This window comes from Odontesthes bonariensis, chromosome 13 (genome assembly GCF_027942865.1).
Source record: "Odontesthes bonariensis isolate fOdoBon6 chromosome 13, fOdoBon6.hap1, whole genome shotgun sequence".
Classification (NCBI taxonomy): domain Eukaryota; kingdom Metazoa; phylum Chordata; class Actinopteri; order Atheriniformes; family Atherinopsidae; genus Odontesthes; species Odontesthes bonariensis.
In genome coordinates, this window is record NC_134518.1 from 20,267,072 (window position 1) to 20,287,014 (window position 19,943).

Sequence of the window (19,943 nt, forward strand, 5' to 3'; positions counted from 1 at the left end):
CAACAGTTATGTGCTCTACCTGATGTGGGTCCACAGTCATTTTGATTAAGGCCAAAGAATAAATGCTAAAGAGAAAAACAAAAAGAGGAACAAAAACTAAAGAAACACATGGGGTTTAATCAACAGATGACAAAAGAGAGAGAAGAGAGGGGGGTGTCAAAAAGTTTGTAAAACAACGAGCACCAACAAAGCAGATTTAAACTACCTTCAATCCTTCACACTTGCTCTAAAAAGGCATAAGAGAAACGAAACAAGTAAAAATTAGAGTTTGTACCTTTTCCTCTATTTCCTTTATTTGTCTCTTTTGCAAGTCAATCCTGTCCTCCAGCTCTCTAATCCTCTGCAACACAGAGACAGAAGTGGTTAGCTTGTCGAAATATGTAACGGAACAAGAGTAGAACCATTTTAACTCTCACACAATCCTCCCTTTAATTACAAAAGAACTGTCTATAAGACCCACTATTCCTGAATTCCAAATGAGCTCATGGCCTCCCATCACGCCACCTGTCTCCATGGTAACCAAAGAGCAAACTTCACTGTGAACAGTGAAAGTGACTCTGATCTACTGAATAGATCTGTGACCGACTGTGGATGCAAACAAATGCCGGCATGATTTTTTTTCAAACTTGTTTTATTTTCAAATGTGAGCAGGATTTCAGACATAAGTTTTTGACCTCCTAAAACCTGGATTTCTGGTCTAATCTGCAGTCTATGTTCTATAAGTAGTTTGTCTTTACACATTCAGTGAGTTAGTACTGTGCTTTATGGTGAAGTTAGAGGTTATCGTTTTAGTAAGTCAATGTAGAATTGATTTAAATGAAGTTTAAGGTGTTGTGGTTGTTGATGTAATCAATGAATAACAAGTGCACAAACCATGGGTAGAAAGAACAGGGGAGGGGGTGGGGGGGAAGTGTCAGGTCAGATCACAGTGAAACACACACACATACACACAGACAAAGTCATTCTGTCTCATCTTTCTCTCTTCCACTTCTACATTTGCACTTACAGGTATAGTTACAGGAAGCACACACAGGGATACTGCATCTTTTTCATAGCACCAGAGCTTTCAGACAGTAACCGGGGGTCTGACTGAGGACGGGCAGGACTCAAGGACCGTGACGGGTTTGCTTTGAGCCTTACCTGCTGGGCCTGCTGTAGGAGCTCCATGCGCTCCTGTAAGATTTGACTGTCATACTGCCGGCTCTGCCGGTGAATCTGACGCCGCAGTTTGTCCACAGCGAGCCTCAGCTCCTCCCTCTGCCTGTCTGTCAGCGACTCGGCCACCGCCCGGCATGCCGGCTGCTCCTGCTGCAGAGCGCTATACAGCGTGGCCTCCAGCTCCTCGATCCTCTGCACAGCCAGCCACATTTACACGCATACAGGTACACAAAAACACACGTATGGGCGTGCACATGCGCATGCGGAGACACACACAGGCATGCACGAGCACGCACACAGGGGCACATAGAGATTCACAAATGCAAAAACAAACACACACACCACTGTGACCATGGCAGATAGGGTGAACAATGTTCCACTTGATATTGGCAGATATTTAGGCCTAACTCTTACATGGCAGGCTCTTATTTTCTCAACAAGGCAAATTCTACCAGCAGAATTGGCAGTTTCTCTAGCAAACAACTTGTTTAAAAACTAAACCTGGACCAACAGAATATCAAGTAGGACCTTAAAACACAAACCAACACCAAAACTGACCAAAATAAAATAGTTAGAATTACATGAAGACTGCTCTAAGTGTTTAATTCGGCTCTCTGGGTCCAGAGTAAGTAAACTGCAGAGGAGAATGATTTCACATAATCGTGCTCATAAATCTATCGATAAAATCTGACTAAACCCATTTTGTCCAAAATTTCATCCAACTTCCACTTGACACCAAATTGAGTAACGTGTTGAAAAAAAAAATGTAGAAAATTTTTGTGTTTTCCTAAATTTAGGAGGGAGTACATTAGGATGGCCTTCTTCTGAAATTACAGAGCATCAGCCCATAAACAAGCAGCTCGTTAACATTATCAGACTTCAGTGGTAAAAGATGCAGTATCCCAACACAATTGACAAATTTTACTGTCATGGAGCATGTTGCAAATATGATCTTTAATGGGAGTTTCAAATGTTTATGTGTCATGCTGAAATGACAGTGTTGCACTCCTGCATTCCCTAATCATTTATTATGAGCCAATTCTTCACACAGCTCTGATTGTGTTACCGATGATTGATTGTTTGATTATCTGTAATATAAAAAGGTACAGAACAGTGGTTATGACCACACTGTCTACGGTTATATTGCTCAGGCTTCGTACCATGTAGGCCTGATCCAAAGCCTGCTTCCTGTAGTCCAACTCCTCCTCAAGGAATCCCTTCTGCTTACTGAACCGCTCCTGCAACAAGATGCAGCAGCGGTGAAGAAAATAGCGAATAATCCAAAATAAAATAATTTTTTTTTTTAAACGAAGCCAAGACCGGCAACTTGACATCAGAACAACAACAAACTGAAGTTGCTTCTTTGTGTTTCCACTGGCGCAATAACATATGAACGAAGAACACTGAATGTGGTAGCAGCTGTAAAAGTCAGGGGGCTTTTCAATTCAATTAAATTTTTCACCTTGTCATTTTCCAGGTCAATCATCTTCTGAGTGAGAGCGGCCTCTGTAGTGTCTATCTGCTTCAACCACTGCACGGGCAGAAAAAAATAAAGGGGTTAAAACTTTCTCACATTTCTCAATCTCAATTTGTTTTTTTTTTGTTTTTTTTTAAAACTGAACTGACGAGCAGCGGATGAACTGGGTCTAAACTGTTGTACAGTTACAACGAGCATCCACAGTGTGTTCCCTTCACCTTTTCACAAAGCGAGATCACCGTCACAGCCTGGATCACCGCCACCTGCTCCTCGTTTCGGAGATTCTACAAGAAAATCCATTAAAAAGATAAATACACAAAATATCAGAAATAATTTGACAGAGTGGAATAAAAAAAAAATTGGACTTGTATTAATCAAAGTGTGATCAAACTCACCCCATTATCCCCCAAAATATCCAGCTTCTTCATCAGCTCAGAAATGATTACATCCTGCAGATGTGAAAACCAATGAGGACGTCATACTGGCATCTCGTATTTGAGCCTTCAGGTAAATGGCTTGTTTTCTCAGGGTGTGTTTTTACCTTGACTCCCTCCTGGTGGCAATAGATCTGAAGGGCACTGCTACTATTCTCAGGGAACGCAGCCATGTGGAGATTGAGGGCAGGAGATCGGCGCTCCCTCTCCTACAGGAACATGCACTACGTTAATACTAAACATCTCCGCAGCAGTCCGACAGTAATATAGACATTTATCACAGAACTGAAGGTGGTGAGCAGTGAGAGGAACGAAACAACTGATATTAAATGTAAATAATGTGCACGAAATGGCATGGGAGGGAATGAGGATTTACTTACATGACACTGAAAATATTGAGCAGGATCTGCCAAAACGAGGGAGTCGAAAAACCCAAAGAAGGGGGACACATGCTAAAACTCAAAAACTAAAAATGTGATCCTGAAGACAGAGATGCAACACGAAAATATCAAGAACCAAAAGGTACGGTGACATCAATGGATTTACTCAAAATAACAAACCCTGAAATCCTTACATGAAATGATCGTGTACCTCTTTTTGGGTTTTAGTTCATTCCAACTTTTGATCTTATGAGAAACGTACATAAAGAGGGGCATGCAACAAATGACAGAGAAAATGAACAAAGTTTGAGATGGATGGTGAACTTAAATACTTTTTATTGAAGTAAAAATTAAATTCATCTTCATACATTTGTCCATTTAAAAAAAAAGAAAATAAAAAAGGGTCCATTTCAATGAAAGGGTATGCACACAGCTGCCATGCTAATCCAGGAAACACAGACATACAGTGAGAAAACAGTGAGGATCAGTTTGTGTGCCTAAGTGTCTGGTGGGTCACTGTATGTAGGTTTTGCATCTGGAGCTGAGACTGTTGTTGTCGCCTCCTGGTGAGAGTTTGATGCTGGTACAGTCTCTTACTTCCAGTTCAAGCACTCTGAATTCCAGCAGCTCATTCTGGTCTCGAGCGTCCTGAACCTCGGCCTGCAGCCGCGACTCTGCTTGCTGTGACGCACACATCTACAGACAAATATTCGCCCAAATTGTTATTGTACAAACATTTTTCTGTACGAATTAGCAAGCAGAAATAAACCAAATTTTTTAGGTATCTACGGAAGGGCAGATTTTACTCTCAACACTTTCCAGGCTGTACAATCTACCTTCTCATGTAGTTCCTGGTTGGTCCTGATCAAGTATTGCTTCTCCTCCACCCACTTTGAATCCTGCCATAACAACCAAACACACCATCAGCAAGAAATGACACTGCATGCAAAGGGGCGGAAAGGAATCCAAGTAACAGGTTGCAATGAACAACGCAGTCAGAAACACAACCTGCAAAGCCAACTGCCCGACGACCAGCTCAAATCATGCCAAGTGACGTGCAAATGTGACACAAAAAGACAGGAGGAGAGTGCCGGTAGCATAAGTTTATTGATCCAGGAAAATAAACCCCACTCCTCTGATAACAGAGAAAACAGAGCCGCTTTCACAGTCAATAACAGTTCACAGTAACAAGAAGAACAGAAGGCAATCTGAGATGAGAAGGAGCAGAGAAGCAAATCGGAATAACAAAACTGGATCAAGCCACAGTGGAACATGCAACATGCAGTGAAACAAATCAAATTTTCACAACAGGTTTAACCAGGAGTACCGATACATACTCATTTAAATAGGAAAGCATTAAAGTGTTTCACTGTATTCAGTTTATAGAAAATAGCCAGGCTTTTTTTCTTTTTCATGATAACTTTTATGTAAAGCAAAAATCAACTTAAAGGCGTAAATTTTCATATTTAGAAAGATAGGGAGATACAATGGCATCTTCTAAGCTTATCTATTCACAGCTGACAGGAATCCATGTGGTTCAAACCTTCTCTCTGTGGTCAGCAGCACAGAGAGCCTTTATGTGAAACACCACCACCAACAGTGAGGACAGAAGGTGAAGCAGAGCATGCAGCCACAGAGCTGTGAGATAACACGTGCAGGAAGTAACATCACAGGATTCTGCGGTAGACCTGGTCAGCATAGCGCCATCCCAGGAGCAGAGCAGCCAGACAGACATGCAGGAGGGCCAATAAGAGCAGGACCAGTGAGCTCCTGTCCCCATCCTCTGTCTTTATTACCTGCCCCCTCTCGGCCAGGGCCTTCTCCAGGTCAATAATCTTGGCTTGGCAGCTGTTTAGTTCCATCTGCAGCTGTTCACGCGTCTGTACGACGGTAAAGAAAAAGCACAGCCAAAAACAGAGGATCAGACTGAAAACGTTTCCTCTAAAACCCTACAGTCTAAATATTTTTTCTGGCTTCAGAGTCATTTTCATTCTTCACATCAAAGGAAACATAGGTTTTGGAAAAATAGCTAGACACAAACCTTGGCCTCCCTCTCAGCATCCAGAGAGCCCCCGGTCTGTTCCTGCAAGAGGGCGTAGGCCCGCTGAAGAGCCTGATACTCTCTGGTGAGCTGACGGAAACGAAGCTCTGACTCCTCTCGGGAAAAACTCTGTTATCACAAAGGGGCACAGTAGCGCTAACAATTTTGTATGGTGTTTCCTTTCCATCAGTCTTCTCAAGCATTATTCTGTATGTTATTAACAGTAGAATATAGTCATTTCTTTCCTACCTCTTCCAAATCTTCTTCAGGAGTGGCCGGTGTTCGGTCTGTGAGGTCAGTGTTAAAGGAGGTCAGAGACGAGGTCTCAGAGTCTATCGACTCCTCATCAAATCCAAAATATGTCTCCACAACATGCCTCTGCAGAGAGGAGTGGAAGAAAAAAAACTCATGTGGGTGCAAAGCATCAACAGATATGATGTCCTTTAGTACAGTAATCATCAACATCTTGTCAAAATCTGGTAAAAACCAGGCACTGCCATTCTGTCGTGTATTTTACTTGCCAGTCAGATAAAGTCAGATAAAGTCACTGCATGTGTTTTTCACTTCTTTCTCACTTTGCCAAATCCAACAGAGTCCTTACCATCGTGTTTATAAGTCATCTCCTGGCAACCAGAAAAATAAAGGCAGACCAGGGCACAAAGACAAATGAAGGAGGAGAAGTACAGGATAAGAAGGAAATACTCAGTCATGGTCCACAACAAAAACACTAAGATTAAGCTAAAGCGAAAGTTCTCAAAATTTGAGACAAAAGTTTGTCATTTCTTGGTATGTAGCAGCTTATCTACAGCGTAGAGTGTACGACAGGCTTTCAGTTATACTGCTTTCTCTTACTCTCCCACATAAAATGGAAAGGCACACAATAAAGCTTCTAGTTACAAAAAAACTGCGGCTATGAAAACGCAAACGGACAGCTGCTAGATTTTGTCTCCCTCTTCATGTAGTCTGCTGCAGCTTAATATTCCCAAGAAGAGAGACAAATTTCCATGCGCAGGTCCAAAAGCCGAACTGCTGTGACCCACTCGGTTTCAGCTGCCCAAGCTTAAAAAACTGGATCCAGGAGGAGAACTGCTAGAAAATATGTCATGTAACAACAAACTCCTCCTCTTAGCAACATCCCACTTTAAAATGTCCCTTGATACATAAGCCCAAACATGCCCACTGAAATGAGCACTCACATCACAGCAATTATTTTTTCCAACACTGTCACCAATTAAATATCATGACCTGTTTGAACCCTTTATTCACACTCAAAGAAGCATGGATTAAACTATATGTATATATAAAAAACATAAAAAAAAGACATGACATGCTTCACACTAGTTGCAGTCTTCGGGACATCTGCATTAACTGTCCTACCAGACCACCAGATACACAGAAAATAAATCAACAAAGGAAAAAATAAATAAATGCATTATAAAAATTCAGCTCTCTGAGGGAACTTTTCATGCAGGAGTTTATGGAGTGTATTCTCATACTGTCATCACTGTCCCTGGAGCCCAATTAAACACGAGCACACAAAGACTACCGGTGGAAGACAACAGTCCCTCAACCACAGACAGGGTAGTTGCTCAGTTACACACCGATGGATTAACAGGTGTGTTAAAGCACTCATAGGCACTTACTTTTGGCAACTTGGCAGGTTTTCTCTTGTTTTTCTTGCTCATCACCAGTCGATCTCGTTCCTTAAGACAAACACACTGTGTAAGATTTTGTCCGCAGAAAGACCATATCTGATATTTTGGCATTTCTCAGTGGACGCAGGGCTACCTTTGATCAGACTATAAGACTTCATGCAGCAGTGTTTGATCAAGTCTATTTTTTTTCAGATTTCTTAGACGAATAAGATCAAAGGAATGAAGGCCTAATGGGAATCAGCAGTTTATGATGTGTGGTGTTGTTGGTAAACTAAATAGTGTGAGAGGGGAAAGACACATGTAAGTAATGTGAGGCACTCTGTGTTGAACTGGAGATTGAGTAAGCAGTCCATTCCTCCACACACAATCACTAAAAATGATATACTTTTGAAAGTATATCATAATAAAGTGTACTTTGAAAGAATATTTATTCCCCTGAAGCAGCGGAATAAAAAAAAGTGCTGTCAGTGAGTCAGTGCTGTTGTCATGGTATGCCCAGATCTTTGCATGGCTGACTGGGTGAAATCATTGTAAATGCAATAGTGATATACAGTGTATATCCCATTATGAGTATGTACGTGAAACATCAAAGTATATCATAATGAAGATACAAAGGTCTGTGCGATGCACATTTATTATGACATCACACGTTTTCACATCACATCATACTAAGTGAATGATTTCTTCACATATAACTTTAGTTGTTTGATTCAGATCCTGACCTGCGTGAGCTCATCAATGATGCCTCGTTGCTCAGCAACCTGCAGCTTGAGGAACTCCACTTCCTGTTCCTCGTGGGCGTGGCTAAGGTCTGTCAGAGAACTTGGTCGCTTTAACTGGGGCTGAATGGGTTGTTGTTGTGAGGGCGGTCGAGAGGAGGTAGCCTTTTCTTTCTGAGGGAGGGAAACAGACGCCTAATTATGTTCCATGCTTTTTCTCAAATGGCCAGCAGAGGTCCTTTTCCCACCACAAAACCACTGTTGAATAAAACTAAAATGTTTATTACGAACTACGTGTAATTGAATTTTGACTCTTCTTTCCTGAGAAACATGAGAAAAGAGAGACGTGGCATAGAGTAAGGTGGGTTCATCTCACCATCTCTGCATTGTCGCGGCTCAGGTTCTTGAGTTTTTCCTCCATGCGTTGTAACGTTTGCAAGAGGTCATCATTTTTCTTGGACAGACGCTTATTCTTCTCAAACATGGGCTTCATCTGGCTCTCTGCCTCTCGTACCCGCTTCAGCTGAACAGAGGAAGGAAACAGGGAGGGGAAACACTAATCTTATGTCTTGACCTTTGGTGACACAGAATTTCCAGTGTATGCAGCAGAGGTAAGGCCACGGCTAAATGTTTTGATACTCAATTCACTTGTCTTCATATTTCTGTGTAAATGTTTTGTACTGTTTAGAGTAGCAATCTGTGTAGTTACATATTGCAAGTCTATGAACAATACACGTAAAAATCTGCACGCGTGTTCCTCACTAGTTCGTTCCTCTCATCTGCCAGCAGTGCATTTCTGTCCTCCAGTTTCCTAATGACTGAGTGGAGCTCTGCGATTTTCAGCTGGAACCTCCTCTGGTCACGCTCCTCCACGTCCTGTTGAGCAGGGGGCAAAGGAGAAAAGGAACAAGGCAAAAACTGAAAAAGGATAACATGCAGGCAGGCAGGCGGGCAGGCAGGTAATGGAGATGGAAAGAGAAGGTGTTGGGATGAAAAAATTAATTTGAAAGTGTGGATGTGCCTGTGCAAAACACACAGTAAACGTGTGTTTTAAACAGGAAGGGGGTACAAGCTATGTCATTAGGTAAAGAACCTGTGGACCCAACAGATTAAGGTATCCCTTAAACTAACTACTAATTTCATGGGGTTGGGTGGAATCTATTAAGAGCACCAAAATAAATAAAAGCATGCAAGTGTACCGTTTTTTTATACTAAAAGTTTAAAACTTTGAAAGATGTCCGAGATCCATCAATTCCACTATTTCTCTTTGACACCTGATAACAGAGAACTGGCCAACCCCACTGCACCAGTAGTCTGTTTTGTGGATGTTATAGTACTTCTTACTGTAGTAATTCTTGCTGTATACACTTGGCAGTTGAAATTCTTTGCTTGAAAATGGACAGAACAAATAAAGTATGTAAAAAATATTGGCTTTTTAAATCATCGATAACAACAATATTGCACACATTTCATGCCGGTAATTTGGCCCTTTGCACATTAGTGCTTCAAATGTGTACAGATGCACTGATACACAAGTCTAAACGTGTGCATGTAGATGTGTGTCTGTGTGTACCTGGTTGTTCAGCAGGTCAGGGTTTTCCCCCAGACCAGACACCACTTCTCTCTTCGGGCTGCCGTGGTTGTGTCTCTCAGCCTCTCGTACGTGACCCAACTGCTCATCTAAGGCCTCCTTCTGCAGCTGAAGCTTCTGGGCATACCCAGCCTGCACCCCAAGCTCTCTCTCCAGAGCACACATCACCCTGTCCTTTGCCTTCAACTCATCCATCTACAAGAGCGGTGGACATGAACAGAGAATACTGAGTGAGGGAATCAAACAGGAAGGTTTTTATTAAAAAAACAAAAAACAAAACCATCAATACTCTTAAAACGTTCGCTATAAATGATGAGTTTGTACCGTTGTTTGTATCATTCTTATGGTACATTTGAATGCACCACAAGTAAAATATTCATCTATGTGTAAAAAAAAAAAAAAAAAACTTTTAACTTAGAGTTGCTTTATGCTCCAATGACCAGGAGAATGAGATTCAGATCAGAACGTTGTGCTTCAGCTGTGATTCATTTCAAAAGCTTTACTCTTGCTCTAAATTCACACAACTCCTTCATACGTTGCTGCCACTTCTGCTTCCCTCTGCTTTTTTGTTCTTTAACACCGGCATTTCCTGTGTCGCCTGCTCTTCATCTGTCAACCACGCTTTATTCTTTTCGTTTCCTCGCTCCAACATTCCTTTACTAACAATGACGCCTGTCATTACACCACTGCTGTATGTAACGGGCTTAATGAGTAATTGAAGCAGGTATGGAGGCTTTTATTTTTGCTGATAAGCGCCATGTGGTGAAGATAAACTCACAACAGACACTGCATCAATTAACCTCTTACCTTCGCATAACATCAGTGAGATAAGCGCTGAGCTGGAGCTGAACTTCAGAAGCTGGTGTGTGCAAGGACTCTTGGTGATATTCAAATGTGGTCAGGACAGACATGGTCTGTTAAAATAACTGCTGCTGTGTTTGACAAATCCAACCTACCACAGGAATCATAATGTACGGTTCACGGAACGGTGTAAGACATGCGTTTTCATTGCTGAGATCCTTTCCATATTTTCTACTTTTAACTCATTTGAGCTCACTGAACGTAACAGGACATGTCATGAGTAATTACATTTTCAACACCCTATAAACCTATTTTCTCAATCAGCTTCCAAGCTTTACAGACCTACAATGAAAATATGCGTATACATTTGAAAGTTAGAGAACTTTTAGACCTGAAAGACTGCTGTCTGTGTTTATACAAAATCAGTACATAATATGGACTGGTGATCTGACCAATGTGCACCCCCACTCTCACTAATTGCAAGATCGGATAAGCTCCAGGCCCCCTGCAACCCTCTAAGAATAAAGCCTGTAAAGCTCTGATGGGTGAAACTGGGAAATTTAATGAATTCATTACTTGATGAAAAATGTGTAGTGTCTGTAGTATAAGTCATCCCAGCTTCGTGACGTCTTACCAGTCGGCGGATGTCTTTCTCACAGTCTCGCTTAATGCGATGCACCTCATCCTGGTGCTGTTGGTAGGCTGTGCGGAGATCAGCTGCTTTGGCTTTATCAGCTTGAAGAGCATTTGCCAGTGCTTCCTCGGCCTGCTTTCGGCCCATTTTATGCTCCTGAATCTAAAACAATCCCCCATACACAAACATGCAATAGTATCAATACACTCAACAACAAAAAAACAACAAGGACGCACATATTCATGTATTTATCGGCACTCATCATCACATTTAACGGTTGTAATGGTAGATGCCCCGTTTGTCCAGGGAGGCTACAGTGAAACAATAGCTTGGCAACAGGCTTTTCCACCCTGCTTCCTGTTTTTCAGCAGCAAATTTACAAAGGTGTATACAGTCCAGCATGAATCTAGCCACACACAAACACACTCACATATCATTCTGCTACCATAAAGTGTCTTTATCATAGCAGCCCACAGTTCTCCTCAGAAAACATCCAATCCTTAACCACCAGTTCACAGTCATGTGATCTTATATTATACCTGCAGCATTAGGCTTTCTGTCAATCGTATACACTGTTAAACCTACTTCCTGCTGTAGCTTTAGTCTCTCCCCATCAAAGGCTCTCCTGGCCTCCTCCCGAGCCTCTCCAAGAAGAGCATTTTTGAGTTTGTCGGCAGCTCCATCTCTCAGTGCGTTTACAAGACCCTGGAGTCTCTGCACCTCTGCGTCCCGGATCTTGATGGACCGGGCCAACTCCACTTCATGCTGCCGTGCCAAGGCCTCACGGACAGCTGCTATCTCACGCACCTTTTCTTCATGAAGTTTGGCACGTAGGTCAGTGATGGCCACAGCGTGTTTGTGCTGTTCAAGCTCCCGAGCCTGCCGCTGCTCCTGGAGACGCTCACGAAGCTTACAGAGCTACAACGAGGACATGACAGAGAAGAATAATGGTGTTGAGTGAGCTTCTGCACACAGTATTATAATGTCTTCTGCTTTAAACAACAAACAACACCACAAAAACAAAGTTTTAGAATTTGTCATTAAGAAGAACTGCGCTGAGGCTGATGAAGAAGAAATGAACTGAAACCATTTTGAGAGGAGTCTGAAACATAAAAAACACGCTATTGAAAACTAGAGAGGGTCTAAAAGGTTTTTGTGCTGGTTGACCCAGACAGGTTTAAGTCAGGAGCATCCCTACACATCTCCCATATCACTGTATTTACAGAGGTGAAAGCTAAAACTGTGAGCAGCCACTATTTCAGAGCTGCGTGCGTATAGATACAACCCCTTGGCTCAGCTGGTAGAGTAGTCACCTTCCGACCGGAAGATTGATCGTTTGATACGTCCACGTTATGTTCATTGGTGTTTGACAACAGAGAAAAAGTGCTGCATACTGTATATAGAGCACATGTATATGATAGTATATGTGAATGCGTGAATAAATTACTAAGAAACACGTGTAAGGTGATTTGTTGAACCGAGACATGATAAGGAGGCATTGTAAGTGTAGACCATTTTCTATTTTAAAAGTGTGCCTTTAATATCATTTGTCATACCATCTAAATAATTCTCTAAAATTGGCCCCTTCTCCTCCCTGTTGAATTTTAAATGGACAACTATTTGACAAGTACAGTCGGCGTTATCAGTTTTGTACCGCCTCTGGTTCTTCTTCTTCTTCCTCCCTCTCACCTTGCCACGCTCCTGCTGCAGCTCGATTTGAACATCCATTAGTTTGCTCCGTAGTTCCTCATTGGTAGCCTGCGCTGAATCAGCCATCGCCTCTGATTTCTCCGACCTCCTTCCCTTCTTAGGGGGTTGAGTCGACGGGGGTGTGGTTGATGACATAGCACTGTAGACGTCCTGTCAGGACGGTCATGGAGTGCAGGATGGAGGAGAGAATCAGTCGCTGCTCCTCCTCCCTGCAAGGCCTGGCATCATCATCCCGCCTACATCATCTACATCGTTGCCAGAGTTTGTTGGGACTTTCTGTTGGAGAGAGGCAGACAAACAGGGGCAAAGATGGGAAAAGGGTGATTCAGTCTTATAAACTAGGTTACACAAAACTAATCTGTACAACACTCTGGGTCCAGCCCTAATGACACACCACCGCCTAAGAAAACAGATTTTTTTCGGAGTAGAATTTGCGATCGCCTCTCTCACTTTAACCCTCTTATATACACAGGGCCCATTTATCATGATTTTATTCCACTCCCTGGGCTGCACTTAGCAGCTCCACTGTGCATGAAGAGGAGTCTGCCCACCAGAGTTTCAGTTCTCTGTAAATTCCTCTGTTGAGAAATCCCATACTCTGTTCAGAATAAACTGAAGAATCTTCGCTCTTATGTGACTTGGCTGGAAGTCTCCCCCAAAACACTGACAACATTCTCCCAGGAAAATATCCTTCATTTGAGTCATTAATTCCCCCTTGTTGCTCTCTATTCGTTCTGTGCCCAAAGATTGCATGATGTGCTGTTTAAGCATTGACATTACAGTGCGCACACAAGCATTTCTTGGATCACAGGACAGACAATGTCAAGAGGGAACAATTAGGTTAAACAAATAATGTTTTTTTTTTTACTGTGTGATTCAAAGAAGTATGGAAGTAGTTACTCTGTTGGCAGAGTTTTTGTTGCCACAACACAAGTTAACGTGGCTAATCTTTTCGATTATTTAAATTGCCAGCACAGTATGTCAGATCGTTGACCTTTTAGCCTGGAGTGACAGTCAGTCAGCCTTGTAGTAACCCTGCTCTAACATTTGTTGACTTGAAAACATTTGTATGGCATTAAAATTCATGTAACCCTACCCTGCAGTGAAAAGGAATATATAGATATATATATTTCTCTTATTTACATTTGCACCCATCACCCCAGTCATTCTGTAGTAGCTGCGACTCTCCAAACAGCTCAATTCTTCAATTTTCCATTAACACTGTTTTTGCACAACTGTCGCGATATTGTAGAAATAAAAAGAATATCAAAATGCTGTTCTTTCCAACACAGTTTAACAATGAGGTCCTACTTCTTATCATCTGATAAATCACTATTTCAAACAGAAATCTAACTGATCTGATTTTTTGGTAAGAAAAAATATGAATAAATAAAAATTTAGTAATTTCTTGCCTTTGGCTTAGCTTTACAAATGTCATTGAGTCACACAAATAAGTGCAAATGCAGAAGGGTTTTAATCAATGACTAGTTATGTCACCGCTCCTTTTTTCCAACTGGGGGCAAGTACTACTAGTGCACATTTTGTTGTATATGTGTTGTTCCCATGAAACCCATTCACTGAGCAGAAACTGGACTCCTCTAATCTCTTCTTGGAGCAAATTGTAACCCAGTAACCCTCCGCTCTTTCTGCTGACTATTAAATAAATAATGCAACGATTAAGGAGCTGAAGCATTAAGACCACAGACTCTTCCATCTTTGTCTACACTCTGCCAAATATCCATATAACATACACAGATGGAAGCAATTGTTACCAAGGCAACCCTTGCGCTCAAAAACTCTCTCATCTTCCCGTAGCAAAGGATGATGGGAAGGAAAAATATCACAGTAGATGCACAACACAAACTGTTCACAAACCGTATAGAGGCTGTACATCTGAACAACACATGCATGCACACATGACTGTGATCTGGTCCCAGCTTTAAGCAGACATCGACTGAGAGAAAATGCATTGACGCTGACAAGCAAGAAAGCTTCTTCTACTTTCATTTTTGCACAGCACATACGATGTGGGAACCAGAAGAAATGGAGGAGAAATGGACTGAGAGAAAGAGAGGCATGCAAGAGGAAGGAGCAGGAGCACAGCAATATAAAAAAAAAATGCAGGCCTCAACCATCTCCCCTTCTCTCCTCTTACATTCCCTAACCCCAACCCCCATTTGCTGGCACGGTGATGCTACTGGTCTCATTCACAGAGACAGAAAGACAGAGGCAGAGAGAGAAATCATTCACACTGACACAAGCAGTCGTTCTCAGAGCCTTAAACTGAACAACTAGGGACAGACACGGCTGACACAGATTCACACGAGCACCAAAGGCTCTTATCACTTATTCACATTAGAAACAAAAGTGCTGTTATTTATAGAACGCCAGACTATAGACTTGTAAGCATGTGTAGGGCAACGTTTGAATGTTTTGTGCACACTTGCAAACGCTGCCGCCATTTTCAGCATGTTTATGCCTGGCTGTGTTGTTATGGAAGAAAGTACCCAGGCTGAAGCGGCTGAGAGGCATGACAGATGGTTTCATGAGGCAAGGAGGCATGGATGCTTGTACTCCTAACATCTGGATACAGCACTCTTCCTCAGTGTTCTGACACATGTCAATCATCTGCACAATCATTTTCATCAGGCTTAGGTTCCCCACAGCGAAACCAGTGCAAGTTTATTTTCTGGACGTGGTGCCATTTCAGAGAAAGGAGTCTCTGATAACTTTTCTCTCAAAGCTAAGCCACAGTAGTATTCAGATATAAACGGTATACTGGCAGTGGTATAAAATGTGTGTACAGGCACAAAGACATGCATCACCCACAGTTCCCACAAATCCTCATGGAGCCACGTGTTCCCAAGATGGCAACCAGGTGGTAAATCTCAAAGGTAATAGTTCGTTGAAAACCAGGAATGTTATATGGAAGACTGGAGCATTTTATAGGGGCACTGTGAAGCTAACGAGCACTTTTAATGTTCACAGAAGCAAACAAAAAGCAGCACAGGTTGGAGACCTCACATTACTCCATCCACTTCAACTAGACATTTAGTCAAGCTTTAATTCTGTTGGAAAACCTCTGAGTGCCAAAAAAAAAAGCATTTAAATAGACTTTACTGCCCATTCTTTGTCATCACTCCCTATTACCCATAAATAACTGATACAATCCCACATTCCTCAATCAATAAACAACTACTATGACTCATGAAATCAAACAAGCCAGTCTTTGCAACAAGTTGTATAAAGTGTATGACAGATCAAGTTAAATGCATCTTCAACAATAAGTTAAGAGTAGTGAATGTATCTCAATGACTGCGACTGCCAAAGTGATGAAGAAATTCTGCCGCATAAGATGAAAAGCTAATGCAGGCAGGAATCAAAGCTTGTACTTGGCCGCCATAACCTGATGTTGTAACATTGATCCAAATCGGGGGTGAATAAGGTGTGACAAACACAGAGGAAGTTTCATAACTGAATGAAGAAACCCCCCACCTCCCGATCTGTTAAAGCAGCAATAGGGTTTTGTCAGTTTTATCATTTTGTTAGAAGAACTCAGATCTATGTTGGACGTTTAAATGTTTATTTCTTAGCAAGAACAATTTTTTTTGTAGTTTAAATGTGCAGCCACATGCGTGATATTCTTAAAACTGTGAATTAAAGTCACAAACTTCCCACAGCTGGAGACTGTTGTCCCCCACAAGCACTCAAAAAACAAGCCTGGCAGACAACTTTTCTGTCTTTCTGTGAGTTTGTGGCACACCAATGTAACACATTAGCTACAATCTCATCATAAATAGACTAATTTGTTTAATATTTTCATCTCTGTCTCCCTGATTTGCTTGTTTCTTTAAATCAGAGTAGAGGGAGAAAATTCCCGTGATCATTTCTCTGCATCCGTTTCTTTTTTTCTTTAATCCATACAAGACTCAAAGAAATATTAATCCAGACGTGCCGTGGACGATGGGCTGCAGACAGGGGAAGACAGAAATGTTTAACGTAATACTTAACTTGTCAACATTAACTGCCTCACCAATTTATTCTGCGTTGGGTACGAAAAGTCAGTTCCACTCATTTCCTGCTTCTAAGCAACCCGATTCATGATATGTATGTTTTATTGACACCATCCGTAAAAAAAAAAAAAAAAAAAAAAAAGAGAATTTTTTTGGGCGAAAAGTACTGGCATTCCTGTAAAAAAACTCTACTTGAAGGATATACAAAGTGCACAAAGGGACGTCTAATTGATTCAAGATATTGACGATGAGTATTCAAAAATACTCGATGGTTACAGCTAAATGCAAAAAGTCAGGGAATCAAACTAACTTTAAAGGTTTTAAAGTAAGTAGGCCTAACTTTTCGTGACCTTCTGTGATATAGCAACGTGTGATAATAAACGTGCGAGGTAATGTATTCTAATATCTTAGTCTTGACTTAAGCGAAGGGTAAATACTTCAACATGTAGAACAGACGAATGTTTTCACAACGGTGGCAAGCTTATTACAAACTGACAGCTGGATTATTTTAAAGCCAGACAGAGCACACACACACACACACTCACAGTGTGTCAAACATTAACGAAACGTCAGTGCGACATAAAAGCCTCAATAAATACATGAGCAAATGTGAGCTCAAACAAAGACCTCTCACTTCTGGTTAGGCTGACAATCAACAGTGGGTATGTGGACATGTTTGTACCGCACAGTTGTTGCATCGCCCCAGACTCACACACACACAGACATACTTTTGCATTGCACTCACATCAGCAGATTGTGGAGCACTAGAACAGGTCTGGCCACACTCCAGACATCCCTCCCCAGTCCTCTCACACACACACACACATTCAATATAGAGGCTCAAGATACAGTAAGGGTGGCAGTGAGAGGTTGAGTAACCGAGCCAAGAGCGACACCGGTGGAGCATATGACCTAAAAACTACTATGCCCGCAGAATGTCCACAAGTTACTGACCCCAATGACTAGTCAACCCAAACAAATACACAACAAGTCTCTCTTACACTTGCATGGCATTGCAAGTTTTATTGCTCAGTCTCTGAGTACCTATTACTGTGTCACTCTTTCCAGTCACTGCTGGAGGCATTGTGAGTTCTTAGTCTGAGAGAGTACATCCAAAGTTTGTTTGTGCCCTCTTTTGCATGGTTGCTTCTGGGTGTATATTAGCAATAAATGCCTCAACCCCTCAGAAAACCATGGCAGTGCAGTAACAATAAACTTGTATATGTCAATGCAAGAGTTGACGGGTAATAGTCCACTGGATTATTCTAACAGCAGCTTGTCACACAGGCCAGTGCGCTGAGGAAGGAAGGGATATGGAGGGGGAGCTAGAGATAGGATTATGAATGAGGAGTAAATCGTACAAATTATGTTCGTGAGAGTAGAGGGAGGAGAAAGGTTGGGTGAAATGAGCAGACAAGAGTCTGTTAGCAACCCTGAATGTGCGGCTAAATGAGCAGGCCGTGATAGGTTGATATAAGCTTGAAAATAAAATGTTAAACAATCAGAAATAGGCAGTAACCCCGCCTTCATGTTACTTTTTTTTTTTCCCAGAGTCCTCTGCCTTTGGCTTGGTTGCACATATAATCAGCGCAGCATACACCACAGCCTTTGATGAACATAACTGAGTGTGCAACACATGTTGGCTGTCCACTGGGGCAAATTTACAAGCCTCCAGAGCCGCCTCACACAGCGGCAGAGCGGTTATGACAGTGTCCCTGCCAGTAAGCACAGTTGACAGGCAGACCACAAGCAGGGGAAGAGGCTGGTAAAGGGATATACTGGGAGATGTTGGCTTGATGTGATATGACCATTCCTTTAATGGGCTGTTAAACGGGAGATTAAAGGGTAGGGTGTTGCTGGAGGGAGCGCGTTTGCACTGCTGACAGCCTGTTTGTCCGCCGTGCCAACCACACCCCGCGGTGACATGCGAGGAGCGGCTGCTACTGCTGCAGCATCCTCCAGCCACAGAGGGCTGGTGCCCTCGCCTTCAGACTCGTGGTTGATGTTTCAGTGCATGACACGGCTGTGTACATTTACACCGAGCAGTTTGGAATAAATCACCCGGTAGAGCAAGGGAAGAAACCATCGCGATCAGATAAGGAGTCGGACATTAAAAACTGTTTATCTCGCAGGGGAAACGCTGTCATCACGCCCCATGCTTTCCCTTTAGCTCGCCGGCAGGGTTGGTCAGCGATGTCATACGGGCTGAGTATGCAGCCACATTATTCACATCCCTAAGCGGGTCCTTCAAACGCTCAGCAGTTACTGTAGAAAGCCCAAACTCACCAACAAGCAAGCAAGCAAGAAATGGTTAACCCCGGTGCGTGCCCGTTACTGCACCACCATCTAAAAAAACAGATATTGGACATAATGTGTCACAGCAGCTAATCGCCTGTTATTCTTTAAATAAGTTGTGTAGCCTCACAGACCGCACAAACTCACCTGAAATGGTCATCCAAACCGGTGGTCACAAGTGGCCTGATGATGTTAAAACGTCGCTTCACATCCAGGAAGGGAGGCTGGGCATCGGTGTGGAGCACTGAAATAACTCACTTAATGCACTTTTACGATGCGGAGCTCGGCTATATGCACACGAACATTCACAACTTTATTCCTCTGCAGTTGCACGGGCTCTCGAGCAGTCTACACAACGACTGGAGCTGTATTTCCGCCACTGTTAACATTACCCTGTAGCTACACACGTCCAGCTCCAGCCTTCTCCTCCCCTCTCGCGCTGCACGTTATTTTTCCTCCACGCCCACACACACATAGACGTTAGAGTGCTCGCGCTACGTCATTCGTTCCCATACATTTGAACCCACAGGAGTAAAAAATTAATAAATAAAGCTGTCTGCGACCGTGCCGACGTAAACGTGGGGAAAAAAAAAACCGGGAAGACGTCGCCAGCAGCGTGATAGAAGTGCGACACCTGACTGCGTGTTCAAGGATGACACCGCGCGCGGTAAATGCGTGAACACGCAGCCAGTGCGGGAGAAGAGACGTACGTCAGGGTGTATCTTAGCCCACGGACGTTATACCAGGAGTACCCTTTGTAAAGCAGTAAAATCCCAAGTTTAAAGTTGTCACACTGAAGCAGGTTTAACTGTCAAATTTAACAATTTTTTATTATTTTTTTTATTAAAAAAAAAACTAGAAAAAAGGTCCCATATGTGAATACTTCACTTCTTTTGTTTGGTTCATCCCCAAAAGCATAATTGAACATATGAGTGCACGTTTACAGATTTTATTAAATTATACGGTGTTGAGTATAAAAACAGCTGAAAAAGCAGTTAAAGCAAAATAGAAAGCATCCCTGCAGTTTTTCCTCTC

The 19,943-nt window shown here is 42.4% G+C and overlaps 2 protein-coding genes across 3 annotated transcripts; both read right to left on the minus strand.

Moving 5' to 3' along the window:
* Nucleotides 1-4: 4 nt before the first annotated feature.
* jakmip1 (janus kinase and microtubule interacting protein 1) lies at nucleotides 5-19,558 on the minus strand. 2 transcript variants are annotated; one of them, XM_075481450.1, is made up of 21 exons: nucleotides 19,056-19,558; nucleotides 12,580-12,876; nucleotides 11,476-11,808; nucleotides 10,891-11,052; nucleotides 9,438-9,650; nucleotides 8,627-8,740; nucleotides 8,241-8,387; nucleotides 7,868-8,038; nucleotides 7,134-7,193; nucleotides 5,740-5,868; nucleotides 5,491-5,619; nucleotides 5,246-5,329; nucleotides 4,286-4,348; nucleotides 4,047-4,145; nucleotides 3,177-3,278; nucleotides 3,031-3,084; nucleotides 2,854-2,919; nucleotides 2,621-2,689; nucleotides 2,319-2,396; nucleotides 1,141-1,350; nucleotides 5-340 (listed from the first exon to the last, which is right to left on the minus strand). In XM_075481450.1, the coding sequence occupies exons 2-21, from the start codon at nucleotides 12,733-12,735 to the stop codon at nucleotides 227-229; spliced, it is 2,553 nt and encodes an 850-aa protein (XP_075337565.1). In that variant the 5' UTR covers nucleotides 12,736-12,876; nucleotides 19,056-19,558; the 3' UTR covers nucleotides 5-226. The 2 variants fall into 2 exon arrangements, with proteins under 2 accessions (XP_075337565.1, XP_075337566.1); XM_075481451.1 differs by lacking the exon at nucleotides 1,141-1,350 and having other exon boundaries at nucleotides 6-340; nucleotides 19,056-19,556.
* Nucleotides 5,877-6,582, minus strand: LOC142397769 (uncharacterized). The gene has a single exon (XM_075481453.1). It carries the CDS (start codon nucleotides 6,198-6,200, stop codon nucleotides 6,051-6,053), a length of 150 nt encoding a protein of 49 aa, XP_075337568.1. The 5' UTR covers nucleotides 6,201-6,582; the 3' UTR covers nucleotides 5,877-6,050.
* Nucleotides 19,559-19,943: the final 385 nt, after the last annotated feature.

Bases quoted from the DNA above. Each gene is read 5' to 3' on its own strand.
- LOC142397769 (XM_075481453.1), bottom strand. From the start codon at position 6,200: ATGACTGAGTATTTCCTTCTTATCCTGTACTTCTCCTCCTTCATTTGT.
- jakmip1 (XM_075481450.1), bottom strand. From the start codon at position 12,735: ATGTCATCAACCACACCCCCGTCGACTCAACCCCCTAAGAAGGGAAGG. The intron at 5,620-5,739 runs GTAGGAAAGAAA...TTGTGATAACAG, and splicing joins CTGAAGAAGATTTGGAAGAG to AGTTTTTCCCGAGAGGAGTC. The intron at 4,349-5,245 runs GTAATAAAGACA...TTGTTATGGCAG, and splicing joins CCCTGGCCGAGAGGGGGCAG to GATTCAAAGTGGGTGGAGGA.